This window comes from Hordeum vulgare, chromosome 2H, assembly GCF_904849725.1.
Source record: "Hordeum vulgare subsp. vulgare chromosome 2H, MorexV3_pseudomolecules_assembly, whole genome shotgun sequence".
Taxonomy (NCBI): Eukaryota; Viridiplantae; Streptophyta; class Magnoliopsida; order Poales; family Poaceae; genus Hordeum; species Hordeum vulgare.
Genome location: NC_058519.1, coordinates 31,249,422 through 31,274,446, shown reverse-complemented (window position 1 = coordinate 31,274,446; position 25,025 = coordinate 31,249,422). Strand labels below are relative to the sequence as shown.

At 44.1% G+C, this 25,025-nt stretch overlaps 3 protein-coding genes across 5 annotated transcripts; 2 read left to right on the top strand and 1 right to left on the bottom strand.

Moving 5' to 3' along the window:
- The first annotated feature begins 3,861 nt into the window (after nucleotides 1-3,861).
- Nucleotides 3,862-4,835, top strand: LOC123424643. Its single transcript, XM_045108280.1, has one exon. It carries the CDS (start codon nucleotides 3,880-3,882, stop codon nucleotides 4,615-4,617), a length of 738 nt encoding a protein of 245 aa, XP_044964215.1. The 5' UTR covers nucleotides 3,862-3,879; the 3' UTR covers nucleotides 4,618-4,835.
- Nucleotides 4,707-14,518, bottom strand: LOC123424641 (serine/threonine-protein kinase TIO). Of its 2 annotated transcripts, XM_045108279.1 has the most exons (22): nucleotides 14,408-14,518; nucleotides 14,215-14,289; nucleotides 13,657-13,749; nucleotides 13,473-13,547; nucleotides 13,290-13,382; nucleotides 12,853-12,916; nucleotides 12,306-12,390; nucleotides 11,627-11,699; nucleotides 11,470-11,538; nucleotides 11,304-11,381; nucleotides 11,086-11,188; nucleotides 10,869-10,997; nucleotides 9,957-10,095; nucleotides 9,357-9,528; nucleotides 9,046-9,144; nucleotides 8,432-8,962; nucleotides 6,689-7,834; nucleotides 6,372-6,605; nucleotides 6,140-6,283; nucleotides 5,883-5,963; nucleotides 5,581-5,769; nucleotides 4,707-5,181 (listed from the first exon to the last, which is right to left on the bottom strand). In XM_045108279.1, the coding sequence occupies exons 1-22, from the start codon at nucleotides 14,495-14,497 to the stop codon at nucleotides 4,936-4,938; spliced, it is 4,008 nt and encodes a 1,335-aa protein (XP_044964214.1). In that variant the 5' UTR covers nucleotides 14,498-14,518; the 3' UTR covers nucleotides 4,707-4,935. The 2 variants fall into 2 exon arrangements, 1 of the variants encoding a protein (XP_044964214.1); XR_006621715.1 differs by lacking the exon at nucleotides 4,707-5,181 and having other exon boundaries at nucleotides 5,675-5,769; nucleotides 5,883-6,024; nucleotides 6,118-6,283.
- A 7,685-nt stretch (nucleotides 14,519-22,203) lies between these two features.
- On the top strand, nucleotides 22,204-24,669 carry LOC123424640. 2 transcript variants are annotated; one of them, XM_045108277.1, is made up of 7 exons: nucleotides 22,204-22,315; nucleotides 22,427-22,559; nucleotides 23,624-23,680; nucleotides 23,924-23,971; nucleotides 24,079-24,138; nucleotides 24,279-24,351; nucleotides 24,459-24,669. In XM_045108277.1, exons 2-6 carry the CDS (start codon nucleotides 22,494-22,496, stop codon nucleotides 24,330-24,332), a joined length of 285 nt encoding a protein of 94 aa, XP_044964212.1. In that variant the 5' UTR covers nucleotides 22,204-22,315; nucleotides 22,427-22,493; the 3' UTR covers nucleotides 24,333-24,351; nucleotides 24,459-24,669. The 2 variants fall into 2 exon arrangements, with proteins under 2 accessions (XP_044964212.1, XP_044964213.1); XM_045108278.1 differs by having other exon boundaries at nucleotides 22,216-22,319.
- The last annotated feature ends 356 nt before the right edge of the window (nucleotides 24,670-25,025 follow it).

Here is a 25,025-nt window from a genome sequence, read left to right as displayed (position 1 = left end):
CTTCCCCTCTGGAATTGGTACATGGAAATGGCTGGAACATCGGAACATCCGGACTCAATCGTATTGGAAAATCACGAAGAGTCTCTAGGGGTGCAGAAAATTTCCACTGGAGAATCATTTGACCGTAAGACTTCGAATGTTGACATATTTTTTGCTGAAAAGGTTGCAGATACCCTTCTCACTGATCACGATCCAAGTTCTATCGTCGAGTGCCATAGGCGCTCCGACTGGCCTAAATGGAAGGATGCAATCCAAGCAGAAATTGCCTCGCTTAACAAAAAAAAGGTATTCACTGAAGCAATACATACACCTCCCAATGTTTTCCCTGTGGGATTCAAATGGTTTTTTCTCCAGAAACGGAATGAGAACAATGAGGTGGTGAGATATAAAGCAAGGCTCTTAGCACAAGGTTTCGCGCAGAAACTCGGCATTGATTTCAATGAAACATACTCTCCAGTAATGAGTGGAACCACTTTCCGATATCTTATATCACTTGTAGTGCAAAACCGTCTATCCATGCAGTTGATGGACGTCGTGACCGCATATCTTTACGGGTCACTAGATTCGAACATATATATGAAGGTTCCTGATGGAATCTCTGTCCCGAATAAAAGTGCAAAACGCAACATGTATTGTGTAAAGCTGAATAAGTCATTATATGGCTCAAGACAGTCGGGGCGGATGTGGTACAACCAACTAAGTGAGTCCTTCTTCATAAAGGTTACTCCAATAGTGATGATTTCCCATGTGTCTTCATCGAGAAGTCCTCTACAGGATTTTGCATCATTTCTGTGTATGTTGATGATCTCAACATCATCGACAGCACACCAGACATTGACGAAGCACACAATCACCTAAAGATGGAATTTGAGATGAAGGATTTGGGTAAAACCAAAATTTTCTTAGGTATTCAACTTGATCACCTTCCCTCGGGAATCATGATACACCAAGCTATCTATATCCAGAAAATATTGGAGAAATTCAATATGGACAAATCCTATCCATCTAATACTCCTATGGTGGTTTGATCTCTAGACGTAGAGAAAGATCCTTTCAGACTGAGGGATTATGGAGAAGAGGTGTTGGGACCTGAAGTTCCATACCTCCGCGTTGGAGCGCTTATGTATCTTGCAAATTGCACAAGACCTGCTACTGCATTTGCAGTGAATCTACTTGTTAGACATAGCGCAGCTCCGACCAAACGTCATTGGTCTGGAATGATGAATATCTTTTGATATCTCCAAGGCACAAAGGATCTTGGCCTATTCTTCCAGTTCCAGCAAAATCTGGACTCTCGTATGATTGGATATGCAGATGCCGGTTATTTGTATGATCCCCATAATGCCATATCTCAGACCGACTTTGTGTTCCTACATGGTGGTAGTGCTATATCATGGAAGTCTTCAAAACAGACTCTGGTGGCAACATCTACAAATCATTCTGGAATAATTTCATTATTTAAAGCATCATGTGAATGTGTATGGCTTCGCAGAATGATAAACCACATACAATAGTCATGTGAAATTGGTTTGATAGAATCACCCACCATTATCCATGAAGATAATGCGCCCTGTGTTGCACAGATGCAAACAGGATATATCAAGAACAATATCACTAAGCATATTTCTCCTAAGTGTTTTTTCTCCATAATCTTCAAAAAAGAAGGGAAATAAGCATCGTACAAGTCAAATCATGCAACAACCTTGCTGATTTATTTAGTAAGTCTCTACCAAACTCAACATTTCACAAATATGTTCATGGAATTGGTATACGACGACTTAAAAACTTGCAGGCATCAGGGGGGTCTCTTCTTGAGGTATCCTTGATCAATGACATCACATTGTGCTATCTCTTTGTGGTTTATGTTTTAGGTTCTCATCAAGTATTCATGAAGAACTTTTGAAGGAGAATCCTTTCAAGACGATAGCGCTACTCGGACAATTGTGAAGTGACTCTACATGGTCAAGCGTAGATTAGGAGAAGTGTTAAGATTAATTACACTAATGTAATTAGCGAATCTACTTTTTTCCAAAGCGTGGGGCAGCTCTTCCCCGCAACCGACGCCTCTCTTGCTTGTCCTCAAACCAACGTCTCTTTTCAGAACATTGCGTCTGTTCAGGAAATATATATACTCTGTGTAAACATCAATGAAGAACACCCGAATCATTTTTGATTCTAAACAAAAACAATCACCATCTTGATTTTTAATGCCATTTGTCACATCGCAACTAAATACTTTTAATTGCCACGTGTTATGTCACGTCACGGTTAGCCGCCGGAATAAAAGAGAAGAAATACGAGTTGGATTTTTTAGAAGGAAGTTTCGATGCGTGTTTCACCAATTTAAAAATAAGCGAGCACTTCGTACGGATAGTTGATGTACAATCCTAGGTTCAGATCCTCACAGGCACATATTTTAAAAAATGTTCATAATTTTTTCTAAAATATTCACGATTCCAAAAAAATGTTTGTGAATTCAAAAAATGATTGTGATTTAAGAAAATGTTCACGAATTTGAAAACGTTCCCTGTTTCGAAAATTGGTCCATGAATTATTAAAAAAATTCACGATTTAAAATAAAATGGTTAAGGATTTTTTTTTAATGTTCATAATTTCTAAGAAATATTCATGAATTAAAAAATCTTCACAAATTTAAAGGAATCGTAAATTAAAAATGAAAATCAGAAAAGAAAATAGAGAAAAAGAAACATAAAAGAAACATAAAATAAAAATGAATAAACAAAGAAAGGAACAAAAACTGAAAAAAGAAACTAGTAAAGGGAAGGTTCTAGAACCTTTGCAAAAAACGGATTGGATGAAAGTCAAACAATGGACCGGACCATCCAGAAAACCAACGCCTTGGGGGGCGTAGTATGCACCAAATGGGAATCCCGTGTCATGACACCTACCTGGGTCTTTAGATCTTTTTTAAAATTGTTGGCTCGGCCTAAAGCCCACCCCATATTTCAACAATATTAACAACTTTCATACCGTCAAGATTCAGACCATAAGGGCTTTTTTTTCCGAGGATTCGAAGATAAACTTCTCATGAGTAGTATCGGACAAAGCAGATATATGAAAATCAGATTCAGCTTGAACTTTCTTGGCAGAGCCACCACCCTGCACAATCAGGTTAGCCTTGTCCAGCCCATCTAACATTTTGGAGGTTTTCGTCTTGGATTTCATCCAAGTTATCATCAAGTAATTCGTTCGTATCATCATCAAGAACATCTGCATCATTGTCATCATCAAAAGGATAAAAAGTACCCGCCTGTTCAAAACCCTCCACGGTGAAACCTAGGAGGAAAAGCATATTTTCACCTCTATCAGCATTCAAAAGGTATCTTAGTGGGGTCTCTGCAGGCAATTCGAATCCATTGCTTAAAGGCAATGTAGTAAACCATTGCTTAATGCATCAACATCCATCGCGAGAAACCGCGGTGCTAATTTCCCGATAGTTGGATGAGGGCATGAGACGAAGAAGACTGAAGTGCAGCGGGCTTGTCGACGGCATGCCGTCTTATATTAGATACTATTTTTTTATAGTGATTTTGTCTAGGAAATACTTCCTCTGTCCCAAACATATTATGAAACGGAGGAAATAGTATTTTAGATATTTCATAATTTGTGCTTTGCCCGGGCTTCGAGAAGCTTCCGGATCTGTTCGGTGGCCACAACTGCAAGCCTGGACGAACACGATCGAGAGAAAGTGAGTCGTGAGGATCGTAAAGAATGCAAGTGACCGAAGATCTCTGTTCCTACTCCACGCGAATTTTTTTTTAAAGAAATATCGCGTCAGCACACTCGCCTGACCTGACCAAACGGCGAGTATAACGGAAGAACAGACATCGCAGCACATCGTGAGGCGCACGGCGCGTGATGGGTCGCCGCGCCGCCGGCGTTGTCCCGGCGCCGCGCCGTGACCGCCCAGCCATTGACGTTGTTGGTAGCGGAGCAGCTGTGGCCCGCTCGCTCCATCGATCAGGTTCACACCGAACCCTCCACAATTTAAAAATCTCTCGCCGGATCCACGCCAACCGAACCTCGCAACCGCCAGCGTTTTTATACCCTGCCGTCGCCTTCCGCTCTTCCTCGGCCGAGGACATCAGCCGCACATCGCAAGAGCTGCTGCCGCCCGCCATGGGCAACCTGGTTCCGGCGAGCGCCGGCGGCGGGAAGGTCGTGCTGCCGGACGGGAGCGTCCGGGCTTTGGGCGAGAACACGTCCGTGGCCGAGCTCATGGTGGAGCACCCGCGCCACTTCGTGGTGGACGCGCGCCTCGTGGCGGCCGGCGGGGCCAAGGTCGCCGCGCTGCCGGCCGACCACCTGCTGGACGGTGCCGGGGTGTACGTCGTGCTCCCGGCCACCCGGGGCAGGGTCTCCGCCGACGAGGCCCGGCGAGCGCTCGCGGTGTCGCGGCTGCTTGCGCGGTGCCGGTCGATGCCGGTCAGTGCGCTGGAGCGGCGGGACGAGGCGGCGCCGTTGCTCGGCGTGGTCGGTGACCAGCAGCCGGAGCTACGGAGCCAGGAACTGACGCGCAGCGGGCCGTGGAAGCCCAGCTTGAAGACGATCGAAGAGCGCGTGCTGCCGAGGAAGGTGCCTCACTGGCTCTTCTGACGCCAATCGACTCGTGCAACTGCAAACGGATGTGATATGTGTGGGAAGCTCTTGTTTATAAAAATAAAAAATGGCATGTGATTAGACACTTTTCTGAACCGATATGCTGCTGAATATATGTGTGTATATACATGGCAAGAGAGCGGAGATCTTTACATACATGAACAATTCGGTATCCCGGCCCGTGATACTGTTCTTCTAAGTTACAGTTCCAAAAACAGAATGGATTGCGGAATTGTTCAGCAGAACTGAACGACTGCTGCATTACAGAATAGGACGGACCCCCCTCGCGGTGGTGCGCCTTCCAGGCGAAATTCGTCAAGCTTGGTTCGCTTTACTAGCGATGGCAGAGGCGTACTCGGAGATCGTTTGGTCAGGCGACTGCCTGAGGTGCACGATCATCGGGAGCAGCTCGGATGAGCGCAGGAAGAGCCTGCAGACCGTGTGGTCGCACATCTTGCGCAGCGCAAAGAGCACGATTCTTAGCGGGGATTCAGTTAGAGCATCCTTTCTGCTGGGGCTCAGAGCAACCGCGGAGTAGCTGCTGACCGTCTTGAGTAGAGCCTGCGCATGAACAAAGTAGAGAGAGACGAGCGTCTGATGAGTATCTAACCGTTGAATAAAATTAAGAATCGACAATTACCACTGAATAGAAGACAAAATGATTAACTTGGTTTTGTTGATACATGGCACGAATACATGTGTTTCATTTTTTTTTAATATGAATTTGACTGATTCAACTTCTTATGAATGATATCAGAGTACACAAGAACTCAACAGCGTGAAGCAATAACAGAGATGCCACTTTTGCTAACATTTGAGATAACTATCTGGTTATAGCCCATTAGTACCTTCACTATATCAAGAACAAGAATCTATGAATGATGTGTGTCGGTTTCCTCACTCTACGCTAAAAGTAGAGAGATGACAGAACATGAGTCATAAGCACAAGAGGTGGCAAACCTGAATTGCGCCTTGGGAGACAATGTCTCCACAGAGGATGTCAGAGTTCCTCACTAGATTACTCAGAGCCCCCGCAGCATTGCCTTTCGTTTTATCTTCCTCAGGAGCAAGAAGTAGCTTAGTGAGTTGAGGTATAGACCGTCTGAGTTCTTCATACAGCATGTCATTGTGATAAGCAGCATTGCCTACCTGAAATAGCAACAGCTCCAAGATCAATATCCAAAAGCATTAACAGGATTGAGGATTATCATCTCAGTATGAAGATAAAAATACAACAATCAGAAGCCAGTTTACGAACTTACAGCAAAACATGCAAACTTCCGCGTCCGTTTATCTGGGTCAGAACACCTCTCAACTACAAGCTCAATCACCTTATTTGCTGCCTGTTCCCGGATAACAAGGTTAAATATCCCCTCCATAAAATTTTAAACTGCAAATAAATACTCCCTCCGTCCCAAAATAAGTGTCTCAACTTTGTACTAGCTTTAGTATAAAATTATACTAAGCTTAAGACACTTATTTTGAGACAGAGGGAGTAGATAACTAAGTCTTGTCTTACAAATGGACCATAGAAGTAGGGACTGTGTCGGCACATGTTGCCAATGGCACTGCAAGCTTTTGCTCTTATATCGGGGTCCTCATTTGATATAAAGTTCTTCAAATATTCAACCATGCCTGCCTTGTTGATGGGCTCATAGAAGTCCTGAGGCAGTAGCGTAACTGTGTGTCACAATGCATATCCAGCAAAATTTTGGTATCTCGATGTGCAAACAGGCCAACAAAAGACAAACCTTTGACATGCGTGCAAGATCAGAAACTATCATGAGGAAGTCGAGCAAAGTCTCCTTAGCAAGAGGACCTTTGAGTAGCTTTGCTACTCTAGATGGATTGAGAAGACCTTCTCTTAGAAGCTGCAATGCAAGTGGACGGTAGCCCACCATTTTGGCCACGATGGCCAAGGGCCTTGATATGTCTTCCATATTGAGATAATCAAGGCAGCGAAGTATACAACCAGGAATACCAACCTTTAAAGGAAAAGGAGAAAGGAGAAAGGTTATGGAAATGAGTACTTCTGAATAAGAACAAGTTCAAAGTCAGTTAGTCAGACCTCTAGGAGAACTTGAAAGTATTGAGGCATATTATGCTCTATTGTTTTGAGCATTTCCTTGTTCTCAGTACCAATTCTTCCCCCAGGTGATCCAATGTTGAGGAGAAAACCACTATTAATGGATGCCGATGTTGATGGCATGTTTGGAGAACTCTGCACTGCGACAAATGGAAATGCCAAAATATCAACAACTGAATTTATCAGTTCCCGTACTCCCTTTTTCCCACCACCAAGACCAGTCCAAGCAGACAAAGCCTTGAGGTGCATATCAGACAGCATGTCAGTCAACAGCTTTAGATGTTCCTTTTTATACAAAATTTCACGGAAAACACCACCAGGAAGGCATTGAGATAAAGCTGAAAGAGTCCAAGCAACTCCTAACGGTGATAATCCACTGCGGTGTGTTTGAATTTCTTTCCCATCAGAAGGCTCCCTTGAGAAACCATCAGTAAGCAAACGAATTAGGAGCTGTGGGATACCAACTGAGCATGCTTGTTCGACAGCCAATGGTCCACCCCATTTCAATCTAGTTTCCAACAGCCCAATACTCCCATCACGAAGGCCAAACAGATTTAGTAAACCAGCATTATATCGACAAAGTTCCTCACTTCCATCAGATAACCAAAGCTTCAGCAATGTGTGAAGTGTTGCCATACGAGGAAACAAAGCAAGGGCAGTTTCACATAGGGAAGATCTGGTTTGCCCTCCATTTTCAAGTGAAATAAGCGTTGATAGTGCAAGTGTTGCAGATGCACAGTGTGGCTGCAGGCAACTCTTCACTGTATCATCAGCTGAAGAGAGGTGCGCAAGAACCGAAAGCCGGGACCGCTGTTTCTTGTGGGAGCTTGTTAAAATAATTGATGCTGAAAATTTCCCCTCCGACTTCAGACACGCTGCTATTGTTGCCAATGCAAGACAGCAGTGCACTACAAGGGCATGAGGATTGGACAGTTTGCATTTCTGATTACTGTTCTGCTTCGACTCCTTGTTCAAATATGAGCCACACAGCGACAGCAGTGAAAACATATCAGATACAATTGTCGCATCTCCACCATATTCTATTTCATTGGCTTCCGATGATGAATTCATTGGACCACACATAATAGTACAGAAAGACGGATTCAGCAGGCAGGCCCTTGCAATGAGCTGAAAAGCCACATTTACAAAAATATAATAAACTCAATTGTCGTAAGTTGGAGATAAGTTGCACTTTCAATGTAGAAAAATATAATAAGGTCAACTATGAATAGTTCTTAGTGTAAAAGAGATGACTAACTGACAACCTTAAGCTTTTTAATTTATATAATTTGGATATATTGCATTAACTAAAAATATAGCAGCAGAGTATAACGTCCATCAATGTGAATATAGTAAATGTACTTTCTTTAGTGTAAAGGCTCATATTGGTTTCGTTGTTACTCAATTCTGTACAAGATAAGCAGAACTACAGAATCTGAAGAGTCTCAGAATGTAGCATAGTTGAATCATATGAGATAAAAACGGCAGGTGAGGCTGCTTTCGAGTTTGCCCGCAAGTTGATGAAATCAGAGATAGCAATGAAGTACAAAGTTGTAGTTAACTGGAAACAATGCAAAGAGGTGAAGAACAAATTGTTCTTGAGTTAGAACTGAAATATTCGCCTTTTATTATTGGCATTCCACTAGGGCTACAAAAAGGATAACTGATCGTACTCAAAAGAATCCTATGGAGAGAAACTTATTTGCCCAAGCATGAGAGAATTACCTGAAGAGAAGCATGAATAGCTGACTCTAGACCATTATGCAAGCAGTGGTAAACTGCAATCTGCATTGGCCGTGAAGCCAGAAATGATTTGACAAATATGTTTATCAGACTGCTGGAGTTTGAATCTGGTAATGAATCTTGCTCTTGCATTTTACCATCCAACTTTGATTGACCTTGTCGCCATGAGCTAGCTAATGGAAATGAAAATTTGTGTGCACCAAGGGACACAATGTCAACAGCATGAGCGAGATACCAGATGGCCTTGCATGCCTCACATGCTGCTGGTACCATGTTCGTAGAACCTGATATTATGTCTGAACCTGAAGCTATCAGACACTCACACAAGAGTTCTAGTAGCTGTGACTTCCTTGCATGATCAATAATGTTGATGAGACTTTCTTCAACTGGATTTGGGCTCTCAGAGGAGATACTCGCTTTCAACACAGAGATAACCCGAGATAACATCAGAGCAAGACATGCAGTTGACTCACGAGATATTCTTCCAGATGGATCAACTGTGGAAACCAGAATCTGCAGATCAAAACCCTTAGCTAGTCAAGACAAAAGAAAAAAGAATCAGAGAACAGAGGCTGCAGTGAGTAGCAAAGCGTGACCTGTGAATAAAGATCACACAGAGAGGACCAGTGTCTGCCATAAGAATTTAGCACAGAACCTTCACTTGTATCTAGTAGCTTCCGTGCTATAGCTAGACACTGCCAACAGAAGAGTTGTTTAACAATGTCAATTATATCATAAAATACATCTCAACAGTTACTTGTACATTTCCAAAATTGAAATTATCATAGTACACTCTTCATATATATCAAAGGAGCGAGGAGTTTTCCTTCGGTAGCACTTCTATTTCGCATGGCAAAGTCAATAATATTTCAAGTGACTGAATCTGCAAGATGTCTGGTGTGAATACCTTCACTGCAAGGCTGTAAGCACCTGAAAGCTTCATTCTGATAATGAGACTTGTAAACTCGAGAAATAGACAGATGATGTCATTAATTGCTGCACAAGAGTGATAAGACCCAGCTTCAATTAGATTTTTAACAATTCTGAGCGACTGATTTGCACCATCAATATTCAGTTCCCTGCAAAGTTGACCAAACATAAATTGTAGTTAGAATGACAATAAATCAGACACAGTACAGCTGATCTAAAAAAAGACACAGTGCAGCTAGTGATTTTTACTCTGAATGAATAAATGTCAGATATACAGTGCAATCTCCTCATTCAGATAATCTATTCGAAGGACAATACTGGACAGATAATCTATCCTTATAGAGTGGAAACTATCACTAAAATGATGTCAAATTTGTGTAACAAATACATTAAGAAGAGATAGGTTGCATACAATCACACATACAAGTATAAACACTGTTCTTCAGATATCGCCTGGATTTAGTGGATAACAACCATATTGCACAAGTTTGCCATTATCATTCTTTATTTTTTCTATGATAGAAACAATAACCTGAATAGCTCATGTTAAATGTAAAAGCATAAGCTACAAATCTACCTCGGGGAACTAGGAGGATTCCTCAACCAATTTTTTATGGGACTGAGGATAGTCGACAGCATTGCACTATCTCCAATAATGCTGCTAGCACCATTCACTGTTTGTGAAGTTTTTTCCAGCTTATCTAAAGCTGTACGCTCTGCAATGCGATAAACAAGTCGGTGCTGGTTAGTACGTTTGTAAACAATTAATGAAAGCATAAAGTGAAGCCTTAAGAGGCTATTGCTTCTACTGGTGACCGTTCCAGGTGGGGTCCGATTATTCAAGATATTAAGACATCGATTGATGTGGCTTCTACTGGATGTGCATGTACACAAGATAAAGAGAGATTGTAATAAAGGATGATGGTTTGTTCAATTAGCTAGAAAGAATTATGTGTGTGGTTTGTGGAATGTGCATGTACCATCATGTACTTTACCACTCTGCATGAACGGATCATTCATAGTTAACTAATACTCCCTATGTAAAGAAATATAAGAGTGTTTAGGTCACTGCTTTAGTGATCTAAACGCTCTTATATTTCTTTACGGAGGGAGTATAATCTCTCTTCCTAGAAAGTTCAATATTATGACTAAGAACTAATGAAGTGACTTGAATCAGTCCAGTATTGTCCTTATCTCAAAGGGATATGGCCCTCTATGCATTGGCCCGGTAGCCAACCAATTAGCAATACAATACTAGTTATCCACCCCAAACTTATCATCATTGACTCAAAGGTCGACTACATTCAGGATAATTATATTATACAATTAATATCTCATGAACTGTGAAGAACAACTTCTAATCCCAACAGATGGCAATTACTGGCATATGGTAGATTCAGTTCACAAAAATCTAGAGAAGTCAAAATTACTGCCATAATAAATATAACTATTAGTAGTATTTCGAACTAGTGTTTGGAAAAAAACATGCCTGATGGAGCATCAGAAATAGCACCAGGAGATGAACCATGATGATCATCGGTAGTTGATGTAGGACCATCTTTTTTACTGCTTTTTTGTTTATCGTGATCATGTTTTGTATTGTTAGCACCATTTCTACCTGCCAAACATTTGTGCAACCTTAAGTTAACATCCAGAACTCCAAATGCTTAAGAGTGAGAACATATTTTAGCGTTAAAATCATTTACTTGGTGATTCAGCAGCAGAAGGTTGGTTCCTTGATGCTTGAATTTCATCAGCCTTCCGTATGGCCTCAGATCTTTTCACTTCAAAAGGTGTGGATTGAGTGTCCTAGGAAAATGATAGAGAAAAATGATTAGCTTCAGGATACAAGTCCTAGTATGCAAATAAATAGCTTGTCATTTCTAGAATCCATTTTTTAGAAGAAATAATTCAAGGCGCTTACAGCTACTAAATCCATTGAATCATCTTTAACAAATGGATGCTCCAACAATGCTGGCCAGCTTAGTCTACTTTGAGGCAACTGCTGACACCATATAGCATTAGCAAAGGAAAGGAGGAATAAGTAAATTCAATTACTGTGCCCTAGTAGAAAAAATATCAGTTAGGACCTTGTTTAGTAAACCCTTTAAGAAGCTCTTAAAGTTTGCACTCATGTTATCTGGATATTTCACAGGATCCTGCCATGACACAGAGAGAGCATGTGTTAAAAAAATCAGTGACAAAATTCAAATAGCAGATATTTCAAACAAGCAGTAACAGACCAACCTTGACAATGTGTCGTATAAGTGCATAGACTGAATTTGTATAGAAGGGAGGTTGACCAACAAATAGTTCATATCTGACCATCAGTGACAAAAGTTAGCTTGATGAAAGTAAATAGAGTGATAGACTATCAAACGCAAAGTGGAAGCCAAGTATAACTGTGTGCTACAATGATAAGTACCTCAAAGCAAGCAAGCTGGGTTCTAAGAAAAATATTCTTTACAAAAAGGGTAAAACTAATACACTTGCTACAGAATGTCATAATTAAGCATACCAACAAAGCAACAAGATGAGCTATTCATGATTAAATTAGGTATCACCCTCTGGATAAAGTAAAGTATATAAGAAATGATGGTGGAATTACATAGCCAGCGGCGTTCGGAATTTGTAAAAAAGTTACATCACCTGATGAAATTAGCTCATGCATCAAACTGGCATGGGATTGATATTATAATGAAACTAAACAAACATCATGCTTGCACTAGAGCATGTCTGGACTGACAGTTGTATTTTGTTTGTTTTACTTATCCTAACCATGTCTGCAGTATAACTGTAACTCCAAACTTGCTCTAGCTCACGCATTATTAGAATGATATCATGGAATACAGGTCACACAAAGAAACACGACAGTAGAATACAGAGATAACAATATAGAATAGAAAGAAAAGAAGAATTTACATACAAGATGACCCCAAGGGACCATAGATCTGCCGTGTGATTATAAGGTTGTTCCCTCACAAGTTCTGGAGCCATATATAATGGTGTTCCTGGGTGAGAGAAGCATGCTTAGTGAAATGGATGACTGGCAAAGGGGTCTCATAAGTCATCATGAAATACTTGGAAAAAATCCATATAAGTATCATCTTATGCCACAGTAAGCTAAGTAAGAATCGACGAGGAGATGCTCAACTAGAAGCGATCATCATCATATTAAATAATGGTGTACAGTAGTGACTGTTCTAGAATGTAGGGGCTAGGGAGTATTAAGTCAAATCTGAAATCTAATGCAAACCCCAGATAAATTCATTCTCGATAAAATTCAATACAACACAAAGACACATTTATGATAGAAATGTAACATGTCAGTGGTCATGACCAGGAACTAATACAAGTCCAGACAAATGGATTTTACGAGATCCAAAGTTACTTGCACGATACATACCAACAGAGGCATACATGAAGGAAATGATTTTGTAGAAAACCGGCTAGCATGCATAGATGAAAGGTACCTTTTATAGAGCGTAGCACAACAGTATTGGCTGACATAGCACGAGCAAACCCAAAATCACAAAGCTGTGAATACAGCAGGAAAATCTCAATCAGGATTCAATCTATAATAATGTAAATCTGCAATGGATCATAAGTACCATAACTAGAACCGTAAAGAATGTAGAAAGTGTCATAAATGACAATAATTAAATGTGTCCCATGTCATCAGTTAGGTGTTTGTCGTGAGGATTGTAGTTACTGAGATAAATACTTCTTTTTAGCGGAATAAGAAAGACACAACTAGCCAACATCATACTGAAAGAAGCATAACTGTGACACAGGTGTTTTACATCATAAGAGGTTCTTGTAACTGAAGCATGTATTTATGCCTATATCAAAATACTTCTCATGATGGTCTATAACTATTGAGTGTACCCAAATATGAAATGGAATATACCTTCACAATAGATCCTTTTCCTATAAGGATGTTCTGGGGTTTCATATCCCGATGGATAATACGATTAGAGTGCAAGTAATGCAGTGCTTTTACCTGAAATGAGAGTACAAGCTCAAATCATGAAGGCAAATGGGTTCTAGACCGGTATTGTGCATAACGAACCAGACAAAGGTAAGTGTGTACCAGCTGCTTAGCAATAGCTTGAACTTGTTCTTCTGGAAGGCATTTATCATCCTCGAGCACCTCAAATAGCTCTCCCTGAAACGGCCATTAGCCCATCAATACTAAAATTTAGCCAATCCAAGTCCATTGAAACCAATCATTGGTGTAAAGTACAATGTGATTCAAAAAAATAGTACTTGTGTACCTGAGCAAATTCTGTGACGACACAAAACTCCTGAGGGGTTTCAAAAGCATCGATCATTTCAATTATATTCTCGTGTTTGAGTTTCCTCAGAATCTACAGAAATTTTGAGGGAAACAATCATTGAGATGGTAAAGTGGGATAAGAAACACCATAGCGAGCTAACAAATATAACTATATAGGGAACTATTGTAAGCTTCTAGCTATATGGTGATCGCTTGTTCCATGCATGATACATCTCATGACTCCCCCACAGCAGATTAAACAAACAAATCACAGTAACATTTGGGATTTTCGATGGTGTTGCATGTCTTGGTTTAGATTCAGTAGACCATCCGTAGCATCATGACTCTCAAACTGAGGCGACCCCCCATGACGAACTGGAAGCCCAACCACCCTTACATCCTCACAAGAACTAGCAATTGTCATGTGACATCCCCAAGCAACGAATCAAGGATGTGATTCGCAGGTACAGGTAAATTGCGACAGGCAGGAAATCTGAATCTCTACGGATGTTGATCTGAATTAGACAAAAAAAACTAGCAGCAGCAGAGCACTTGCCTCAATCTCCTGCCTTAGGTTGTGGATGTCCTTGTCGCTCTTCCCATGCTTAAGAATAAACTTCATGGCGACAGTCTGCATCAAATTCAGACAGGACAAGGAATTAAAACTTCATATTGGGGGGAAAACGCGGACAAATCGATCGCTCCTCCATTGGTACCACCGGAACGCGGTAGAGGGGTTTGATACGAACCTGTCGGCTGTACTTTCGCCTGCCCTTGTACACCTTCCCGAAGGACCCCTCCCCGACGAGCTCGACCACGTGGTAGTCCTCCACCCCCATCTCCCGCTAGTCCCGCGCGCAAAACCCTAGCCGCAAACCCACGCCTCGGTCAGAGAAAAAACGAAGCGCAAAACGCGGCTCGAATTCGAGCCGCGCGGACCAAGGGGAGCAGCGGAATCGATTACTCACCGTGCGCTGGCGGTGGATTCGCCGCTGTTGGAGCGGCGCGAACCGGGGCGGGGCGAAGCTCCCCGCCTGCCGAATCCAGTCGGGGTCGACGAGGCGAGGTCAATCCGCGCGCGGCTCGCCCTTGGGGCCCGCCCTGCCTCGCCGTGCGAGCGAGCGAGCGTGCGTGGGCGCAGGACCCGGCCGCCGGAGGGGGGGACGAATCGGGCGCAGGCGCCGCCGCCGCGGGCGATCTGGGTGGATGGGAGGTGGGGAACCGGAGGTCGCCTGATCTGCGCAGTGGCCTCCGCTCCGCGCCCGTGCACTGGCTTCGGGGCTGGGGGTTCGATTTGGAATTTCGAATGGCTTTTTCCGTGAGGGGATGAAAGTTGCTCTGGGAGCTTAAATATTTTTCCCGCTCGCTGCGGAAAATCTCGGCCAGGTCAAAACGGCTATCTCGACTATTTGGGCCGTAATGCCTAGAGGTTTCCGTGTGTGTGTCATTGGCAGGCCTGTTTGGCGGAAGATTGTGCCATGGCAAGTGAAATGTGGCCCAAGAAAGTCTCCACCAAACAACCCAAGGTATCTATATCTATCGACAGCGGACGTTTGAAGCTCGGCCTCCATAGAGGTCAATTTTTTTGAAAAAATCATAATTCAAAATTTTCGGATTTAAAAAAATCTGAAAAAAATATGCAAGTAAAAAAGGATGGTATGTGTATGTGTGTAAAAATTTAGGATGAACTACCTTAAAATACGATCTGCATAAAAAAGACAAAATCATGTCCTGGAACGATGAATAGTATCATGTGTTAAAAAGCCTTAGATTTGTCTTTTTTTACATCCCTCATTTTAATGTATTTTTTTCTGAAAATTTACACACATGTGTGTTACACCCTTACTTATCTCTGTATTTTTTTAGAATTTTTTGAAATGTAAAAATATGAATTTTCATGAAATTTGAATTTTAAATTTAAAGGCCTCTATGGAGGCCGAGCTCCAAACGCAATTTCCGATATTTATAGCCCTAAAAACACCCAAAGAGGAAGATTCAATTAAGCTCAGCCATCAAACCATACCAATCCAATGATCTATATGGCTCCAATGGCTAGCATTCAACATGTGTATCATTCAATTAATATCATACCAAATATCAATGTATGAATTAACCACGTAATTAATGTGTAATCGATATCTTACTTGATATTAATGTGTAATTAATGTCCTCCCTGATATCATTTATTGTTTTGGATAAAGCGCAATTCCGAAACCACTAGTTAAGGAAATACCCCTTGCAAAGGTCACTCATGCTTTCTTCGATGATGACAAGTGGTGCACTGCATCTGCTTCACTTGTCGCAATATATGAGTATCATGTTTTTTCGTAGATTCGTTTCTTCAAAATGTTTTTATCACTCGAACCGTGCATCCAATTCACGAATTGTTTTCAACATTTCATTTCTAACGTCGAGATCATTGAAACTAGGTCACTTGTTAATAGGTTTAGATGAACTTTAATAAAAGTAATTAAACAGGAAAACTTAAAAAAGACAGAAGCACAACTATGCTCCACAGTAATGTAATTGATGAGTTATATATGTGTGCGTAGATACCATTTATTCTGCTATCCATTGATGTTGGCAGGGCATTAGTAATTGTCTTAGACTCGAGATGTAAAGCCGAAAAGGATTATGCAGACATGACTGAAATGCTCAAGAAATAAGTCCAGTCAATACCGGGACCATATCGGCATGCAACTTTCGTTCATGGGTTGATATCAAGTAATCATTTTCTTTGCCTGGCAGGGTTTGGAAGAAGTTCGCCAATAAGGTTCCCGGTCTAAACAAAGAGTTGCGATTTACGCACCCCAAAGTAAGTAGTACTAGCTAGTTCCGCGTATCTCTAATTGATTCAAATTTTCATCAATATATCATTATCATGCTTGTTTATCAGTTTGATTGAACTCTATTCTCGTAAAGTGTATGTACCAGAAAAAAGGGATTGTTTTATGTGGATACTACGTATGCGAGTTCATTCGCCACTCGACCTCTGAGCGGGGCTTCTCTAAGGAACTATTTGAAGTGCGTAAAGTTTCTCATGCCTGGGCTCTCCGCAGCGGCCACGTGAAGCTCCTTTGGGCCCGGTTCATAAGCCAACCGGGATGAAAGATTTGGACCTTTAGTCCCAGTTCAGGAACCGGGGCTAATGGGCCTCTGGAACCGGGACAAATGAGCCTTTTTTTTACTAGTGCTATCTCGGCATCATGGTAAAAACTATAACATGGACAAGCGGGTGCCTGTATGAGTGCCATGGTGGTAACTAGTAATTTTAGTATACGTTTAATTTTCTAAATCCACATAAATTTTATAAAAAGTTCATATTTTTCTCTTCAAAAATGCACAATAATAAGACTAGAATAAAGATATAAAATAAACAATAAATGCATATTGATAATCTTTCTTTTCATATGGGAAAAATTATGTCATGAAAGTTTTCTTTTTTTGCGGTTGATGTATCATGAAAACTAAACAGAAACTTCACTAAAGAAAAAAGATAGAAACTTGAAAAATAAATAAAAAAGAAGGCTAGTAGAAAACAGTGCAGAGCATACATGAAATTGTCTATATAAATTGCTAGCTCGTACTTAAACACTCAGGCAACGAAGGAGGTCCCAAGTTTGAATTCGCTCCACACCGGTTTTGTGTGTATTTTTTGCAACAATTATTTAAAATCCAAGGGGCTTTCTATAAAGAACAGCGTGCACAACAGCACAACTCACATCGCGCGACCAACATCCGTAGCCACTAACATGGCCCAGCAACATGCCATGCGGGCACTAGATACAACGACATACGTTATTTGAACGCCCGAACAAGTTACGACATCACTTTTGTGTATTTTTTAAATTTTGGCATCAAATTGATCGTGTCGGAGAAGTTAAGTCACTCATAATGTATTTAACTCTTTTTTTTCGTAGTATGAAGGAAGGATTTGGGTGCATGGACGTCAAGGTGCGTGCACGCCACATGAAAGCCCGAGAGAAGAGACAAAGCCGATCGTCCAGGAAAGAAACAGCGCAGGCAGGCCAGGCACTAAACAAATCGACTAATTAGTACCGCCGTCGACGGCATGCACGCACCGTCGCGCTACAATTTGGTTTGCTTTCGCGCGCCTGACGTACGTACGTCGACCCTTCTTCGTCTCTTCAAAATATACGCATGCACGGGCCGCCTAGGCGTACGACAAAAACAAGCAGGCGAGCGTACTTACGTGTGCCGGCCGCCCGGCCGTTCATGCATGCACGCACCCACCACCTCTCCTAAGAGCATTTACAATCGAATCTTGTAATCCGGCCCCTCAAACGTTTCGTAGAGGCACATGCTCATCGATCACGTTTTAATTTTTTTTCCACATTCATCTCTTCCATATTTCACCTCTCATATCCATACGAAAGCATGCAAAATATATCCTACGTATTACTACTGTAGTTTTCTTCGTTGTCGGAGCCTGAGCCGCGTGCGCCGCCGCCTACGTCGCCTCCTGTGCCGTCTGCGCTTTCTGTATCCAATGCCTGGCCACCGAAACCGACTCGGAGCGGAAGGAGTTGAGGATAGCCAGTTGCTCCCCTCCTCCGGCTCCTGCGGCGACGCCTCCTCCTCCGGCGCGTGTGGCTCCTCCTCGGGCTCCTCCCCATCCCCCTCCTCGAAATCCACCTCCTGTTCCAGAGATAGCCCCGCTTTCATTCGGATTCGGACCCGTTGAAGGAGGAAGAGGCGGTGCTGGATCATGTAATGTCGGCGACGTGGTGGCTTGGCTGACGGGCTCGGAGAGAGAAGTGCTCGGGTGGCGGCGGAAAGAGAAAGGAGGCGGACGTGTTAAGGCGGGGGGCGTCGGTCGGCTTAAATAGTTGGCCCTGACCCCAGAGCGGCGCCACGCGATGTTCACACCGCGTCGACGGGCGAGGGGGCCGTCGGACTGTCGAGTTTCCCGACGAGTCCGCATGGGGCAAAGCCGTCAGGCCCACATGGGGGGTGTGCCCGGGCTCCCCATACCCGCCCCATATTTGGGCTGGAAATGAAGGGTGCCGATTGTTTCAAGTGTTTGAGGTTGGTTTGAGAGGCTCGTCTGGGTCAATTTTTTGTAACCGTGCAGTGACCGGACAATTTGTTGGGGCGTTTGAGGAGGATTTGCGGTGTCCGGCTGTAGATGCTCTAAGAGCCTCTATAATTGAACCACTCATATTTGTCTCAAACGCCATCTGTCATAAAAAAATCGATCCAACCGGAGCTCTTAAACCGCGAACAAATATCGAGGCTGACCTTCACCTATCGTATCTAGTCAAAATATAGGATGGATATGAAATGGTCCGAGCGTGTCCGGACACGTCCACCCGGCCCACTTTTGGCCCACCCGAGCCCACAAAATCCCCCTCTGGAGCAAACCCTAGCTCATTTCACTCCACTCCCCGACTCTGCCCTTTCCCCAATTCGTCGAATCCATAGCATCGACGAGCATGTTCAGCACCGGCAACCACTCCAATGGTACCGGGGTTGCAAGGAGGAGCTGGCGCTCCGTATCACGCTCGAGTGCTTGTGGGTCGATACGGTCGACAGCTCCGGGTCCGGTGTGACACCTCGTGTAGCCCGTCACCACACGGCCGACACGGGCCGCCCCAACGTGGATCTGGGCAAGGCCTGCCTAGTCTGCTCTGCCCGCCCGACGGCCTCCTCCACTTTCGGCAGTTGCTCCGCGCGGGCAGCGGTGGGTTCTAGTGCCCCCTCCACCGACACCGTGGATGCGGACTCCGAAGTCGGAGACACACGCCGTCCGCCGCTCGCCGCGAGAGGCAGAGGGCAAGGGAAAGGAGGGCGGGTCCGATGCAGCTGTGCAATATGCCCGCCGTCACCGCGTGATGCCGGTGCCCGATCAGGAGGAGTGTCTCCTCCAGTGGGTGCACCGTCGGTAACTTACCATGGCGAAGACGGACGCCGGATGCTCCGGAGGATCAACGCCAAGCAGCTGCGGATCGGGATCGAGCAATCCGAGCAGGAGGCGGCGGCGATGGTGGCCAAGCTCAAGCGCAAGCAAGACCGCATCGTCGCACGACCCTTGTAAGGCTACATGCCATCGCCGATTCCTCCTCCTCCGACGGGTCTAACTCCGACGGCTTCGATGTGAACCCACCTCCTGCCATGGACCAGGGCCGGCCCTGGCGTATGGACAGAGGGGCGACCGCCTAGGGCCCATGGCTGGCAGGGGCCCATGACCTAGTATGCTTACTTAGTACTAGCTTAGCAAAAAAATTAATTAAGGGATAAACAAACAAGATGGGATAGGCCCAACTGCCAGCCTGATTGGTAGCGAGTAGTCGCTAGGTGAAGCGTTTCACGACCAGCCATACACGCGAATCAATCTGATTCAGAAATCTGAATATGGTGATCGCGCAATTGTGGCTCGGCCTCTCCCTCTTGGGGTTTTCGTTCTTGTCGACGATGTGCCGTGCACCCATGCCGGCAACCCGGCGTGCCATCGTTGCACGCTTCCCTCACATCGAGCCATACCGACCGCGACCGCAAGTTCGTCAAGTCTTTCATAAGTATATGTATTAGTCCAATCCCTATTTTCAACGTACATGATAAAGATTCTAATTTATATATATTCATTTATGTATCCTGCACATATATACACATATATATAGTCTTAGTATTTAAAAGGCCCATGTCGTCGAGTTTGCCTAGGGCCTTCTGAAACATAGGGTCGGCCCTGCCGCGGACGCCTACAGCAACGCCGACGAGTGAAAGGGCAAAGGGTCGGCGAGGAAGTGATAAAGCTCACCCTCTACTTTAAGATAATCTAGTATTGATATGTAGTTAGAATGTGTTGGATCATTGAAATGCGTGAATTATGCCCGTTTTGTGGTTTTTGGTGATATTTATGTGAATTATGCCCATTTAGTATCAGTTTATATGTCATCCTATCTATTTTTACCGTTTATTGATCTACATACTAGGTTACATGAATTTGTATAGATATAGGATGTCGGATATGAGATACGTGGATGTAAAGGCGTGAAGTTCAGAAATGTCCGATCAGTATCCGTAAACAGCGTGTCCGGTCAGGTCCGATTTGTAAGAACCGGCCGTAGATGCTCTAATCGCCGGCAAGCCTGAGGCCAAGACTGAAGCCGACCGAACATGCACCAATTCGGAGGCTCCTCTCCGATACCATTGCTGTGCCGACAGAAGCAAAACATTTCCTCTTCTTTTTGGCGTGTAGGCGCGGGGCGGCAGGAAGTAGTCCGTGACAAAAGAAAAAGGAAAGGAAGCAGCAGAGAATGGTGGCACAAGCATGTCCATCCATCCACGCGCGCAACGTCGCCGCAATCAACTCGCAACTTGCAAGCAACATCTTCTCCCAGCCAAGCATGCAAAGCGCGAAAGAGATGAGATCTCTAGGCTGGCGGCACACGGGCGTATGGATGGATGGATGCGGGTGAAAACGGAGGCAAAAGGGAACACACGAGTGAGTAGTGTAGCGACCAGCCCACGCAATCGGCAACCCGCCTTGGATATGGAAGAACATTTGCAAGCAAAGCAGACAAAGGCAGGGAAAATCTAAAAGAGGAGACAGTTGATGCCCGGCCAGTCGGCCGTGCGTGAGGAAGAGAGTCTCTGACGATGATGGCTAGAGAATCCAAGGCAGGGATCGGACAGGGCCGCATGGGAACAAACGCTTCCCGCCCGGCGACTCCTGTTGGAATCCAAGCAAGGAATACGGCAGACTGTCTCTATGACGTGCGGGGCCAGGATCTTCATTTCTTTGTCAGGGGGGCTACCACGTATGCTGGCGATTTTTCAGCGCTGTCTCGGCCGATCCCGTGTCTATCTGCCACAGTGTTTTCAAATCAAACTTTAATAAACCAACAGCATCTGTTGTTTATTTATTTTATTTATGTGTGTGTTCTGTCTCAGGTGTTGGGTTTAATTAATTTTGCTCGTTTGCTGGTTGTCAGGTTCTTGTCATGGCCTCCCTACCTACCTGAACCACACCAGGATCGCACCTACTGTTCCTGCACTTGCACGTACCTGATTTTTATCGACATATAAAAAATGCAGCCAGCCTGCACGTATTACATATACATATGCATGTACTTATGAATCATGATACTATACCATCAAGGACGGCTTCTTCAATTTCCCTTGTGGTTGCAGGACAAGCAGCACTACAAATCAGGGGCCATGTCATGTCTCCCGTGCAGCGATCTCTTTACCTTCCAAGCAAGCAAGCAAGCAAGCAACCATGGTCCATGGCGCAGCGCGACAGGGAGAAGGGGACGCAACACAATAACACGTTGCCATGGACGGCACCACCGCAAACTTGGAAGCAAATAACTCCACTCCTAATTACAGTACAGAATTACTAGGAAAGTCGTAAGTGAATTAACCATCTCTCTCTATATCTATCTACAGTATCTATCTACACCACGAGTTTTCCACGCGCGACCGGGCAATAATCAATCGCCAGCCACCTTTTTCCTGCCATTTCTTCCTCCTCCCACACATCCACGGGGGAGGCATATTCTCAGCTCCCTCGCTATATATAGACCACTGGTATTCACACGTTTTCTCTCGTCCCCGTTCGCCACCGATCCACATCCCCGTCGCCTTCGATCGATCGCTCGCTCGCCTTCCCTTCCGTCTCTCGCTTCCACACAGTAGGTGCCCCCCTCACCTACCCCAAATCTTTGCGCAATTCACACGGATTCGCACGCACGCATGCTTATATACCCCCTGGCCTCGATCCTGCTGTTCATCTGCTGTCCCAGGACCTGCTGAAACCTGCTTCATCATCGTCTCCTTCTTCCTCCTCTTCGCGGAGGAGAGATCGACCGGATGACTGGCTGCAACGGCAACGGCAACGGCATCGGCAACTCGCCCGCCTCGGCCATGGGGCAGCAGGTACTTTGATCGGCGCCGTCTCTCTGAATCCAGAATCATTCACCTGTCTCTGAGAAAATTTCAAGGGAGACCAACCGGTTTCTTGGTGAAATTTTCCTTTCACCGCTCACGGGTGCCCTGTTGCTGTCGTTGATGTTGTCTTCCTCCCTCTCCCTGTGTTAGAGAGCAATGCAGTGTTGCGTGTCAAGGACCGGTTATCGGTAGATATTTAGTAGCTGAGCGTTGTCTGAAGATTTTATTTTAGGTGCGTTGATGTTTCTTCATGCACGCCGAGGAACGTTATCTCAACATTTTATTCTAGGACCGGTTACCAGCAGAACACCCTCTTCTGCTGGGACGTCTCACTAAGTCGTACGCTGTCTAATTTTCTAGCACAAAAGAGAGACTTCTTGCACTCTGCTGCACGGGAAACTGGAGTCTTCTGATTTGAATCGCACCGCAGCCACGCAGTGCAGATCTTTTCTCACCACTTATCCCCAACAGCTACGCAACAAAACCGGTCAAATCAAATCAAATCAAATCATGCGTGTCGTCAATCGATAGGCCCAATAGGCCAATAGGGAGGAGGATAATGCTTTTGTTGACTACACATACCAGCCATATAATCACTGCGTCAACTTTACACGAGCCATTTGTTTATCTTTGTTTTCTTCTGCAGAATCTTTTATGCTGGGTTTTTTTGAGGCCGTTAAGAAAAATCGAGGGTTCGATATTTTTTTCTGTACTGTTAGAAGACAGCCCTCGATCATTCGATTAGATTTAGCTAGATAGTTTCTGAAATCGTGTCCCTGTCAGGGAAGGCTTTGTCATTGGTCACTGTCAATGTGACGTCGTACAGATGCTTGTAGTGCTCTAAGAATTAGTAGTCGTAACTATGCAGTATTTAGCACCATGAGTCCTTGATATTGTGGGTGATCTATGCCGATGATTGTTAAGTGAAAAATTTCGGTTTTGAGTGCGGTTTTGCTAGATTTAGCACCATGAACAATGTATTCTTGCACCAAACACACTTCTATGTTTTGAGTGCAGTTCTCTGAAACCCCTGATATTTTTTTGAGTTGCAGACTGTCACTGAGAAGAAGTTCGGAGGAATCGCACCAAAGAAGCCTCTGATTTCAAAGGTACACAACTGCGTGAACGATCATTAGTAAGCTTGGCTTCTAACACACTCAATTGCCATGGGCTTGTTTCATCACAGTCGTTTCATAAATATAATTGTAGAAGAGGCTGTCGCACTAGTACTACTATTGTTTTCTGAAACTAATACACGAGTTATGGCAATGAGCGTCCCATCAGCCTGAAGGAATATTCAGAATAGTGATCTGATTATATTTGCTTGCATTAACATTCTACTACTGCTTCAGGACCATGAGCGCGCCTACTTCGATTCCGCGGACTGGGTCCTCGGCAAGGTACTTTTCTAATCCAAAACTGAATTTCACTTTCTGCCCTGACAAGTTAGAAGTGCTATATCCACAAGATCCCTTCTCTGAATCCCGTGTTTCATCTTTTGCTTCAGCAAGCTGCAAGCAACAACGCGCAGACTGCAGCAATCGAGTCCTTGAAGCCAAAGCTAAAGGTAAGTTGTGATCCTTGTTCCATCTCAACCGCACACTGCATTACATTGCACTGCAAGCATCTATCATTCAGGCTTTCAGACTTGAAATGTGGCGCACGTAATAATCAGTATACCTGCTCTGCTCTGTTTATTGCGTGCAGAGGACGCCCCATCACCAGCTCCCCCCTCGCAAGCCGGCCTGCGCGTCCGGCTGATCGATCGCGATGCGACAAGGTAAGATATTTTCTAGTACTTGTTCTTCACATGTTGCTGCAAGTATCTATCTTCAGCTCCAGCTATGTTCCTGAATCCCTGCTCTTATCTGGCTGATCATGATGCAGGGATCACCGGAGAAGCCGAAGCGGACGCTTGGGATGAGGAAGCTGGTGGTCTAGCTGGTTGCTTATGTGTTAGGAGTCGATTGAATCAGGGTTCGAGATCTGCAGTTAGACCCTTTTGGTTGTCGCAGCCTAAAATTTGTCACAGTAGGGCTAGTAGCATATGCTCCTACATTATTATGGCTTCAGTTTGAGATGTTTGGTTTTCAGTTCAGTATTTTTCTCCCTTTTTTCAAATCGAGGAGCTTCGACGCTCCCGATATCGTCGAGATGAAACAAAAACGAATTCGAAAAGTTCCCAGCACACGTACAACCTCCCGATATCTCTCCCTAATAATAAAGCTACCATCGTGGTTGTTTTGCACAAAACCCCCTGAAGTTTTTCGAAATCAACCCGCAGTCCCGATTTAAGTGAATAACCAATCGTTTTTGTATTGTTTACAAATAATCCCCTGTGAGTTCCCGAAATCAACCCGCAGTACATGATTAGCTCAGAGAACGAAACGTTTTTTTGGAGTTTTTGTAAGAAGCTCTTTCAGTTTTCACAAAATAAACCCGCAGTACATACTT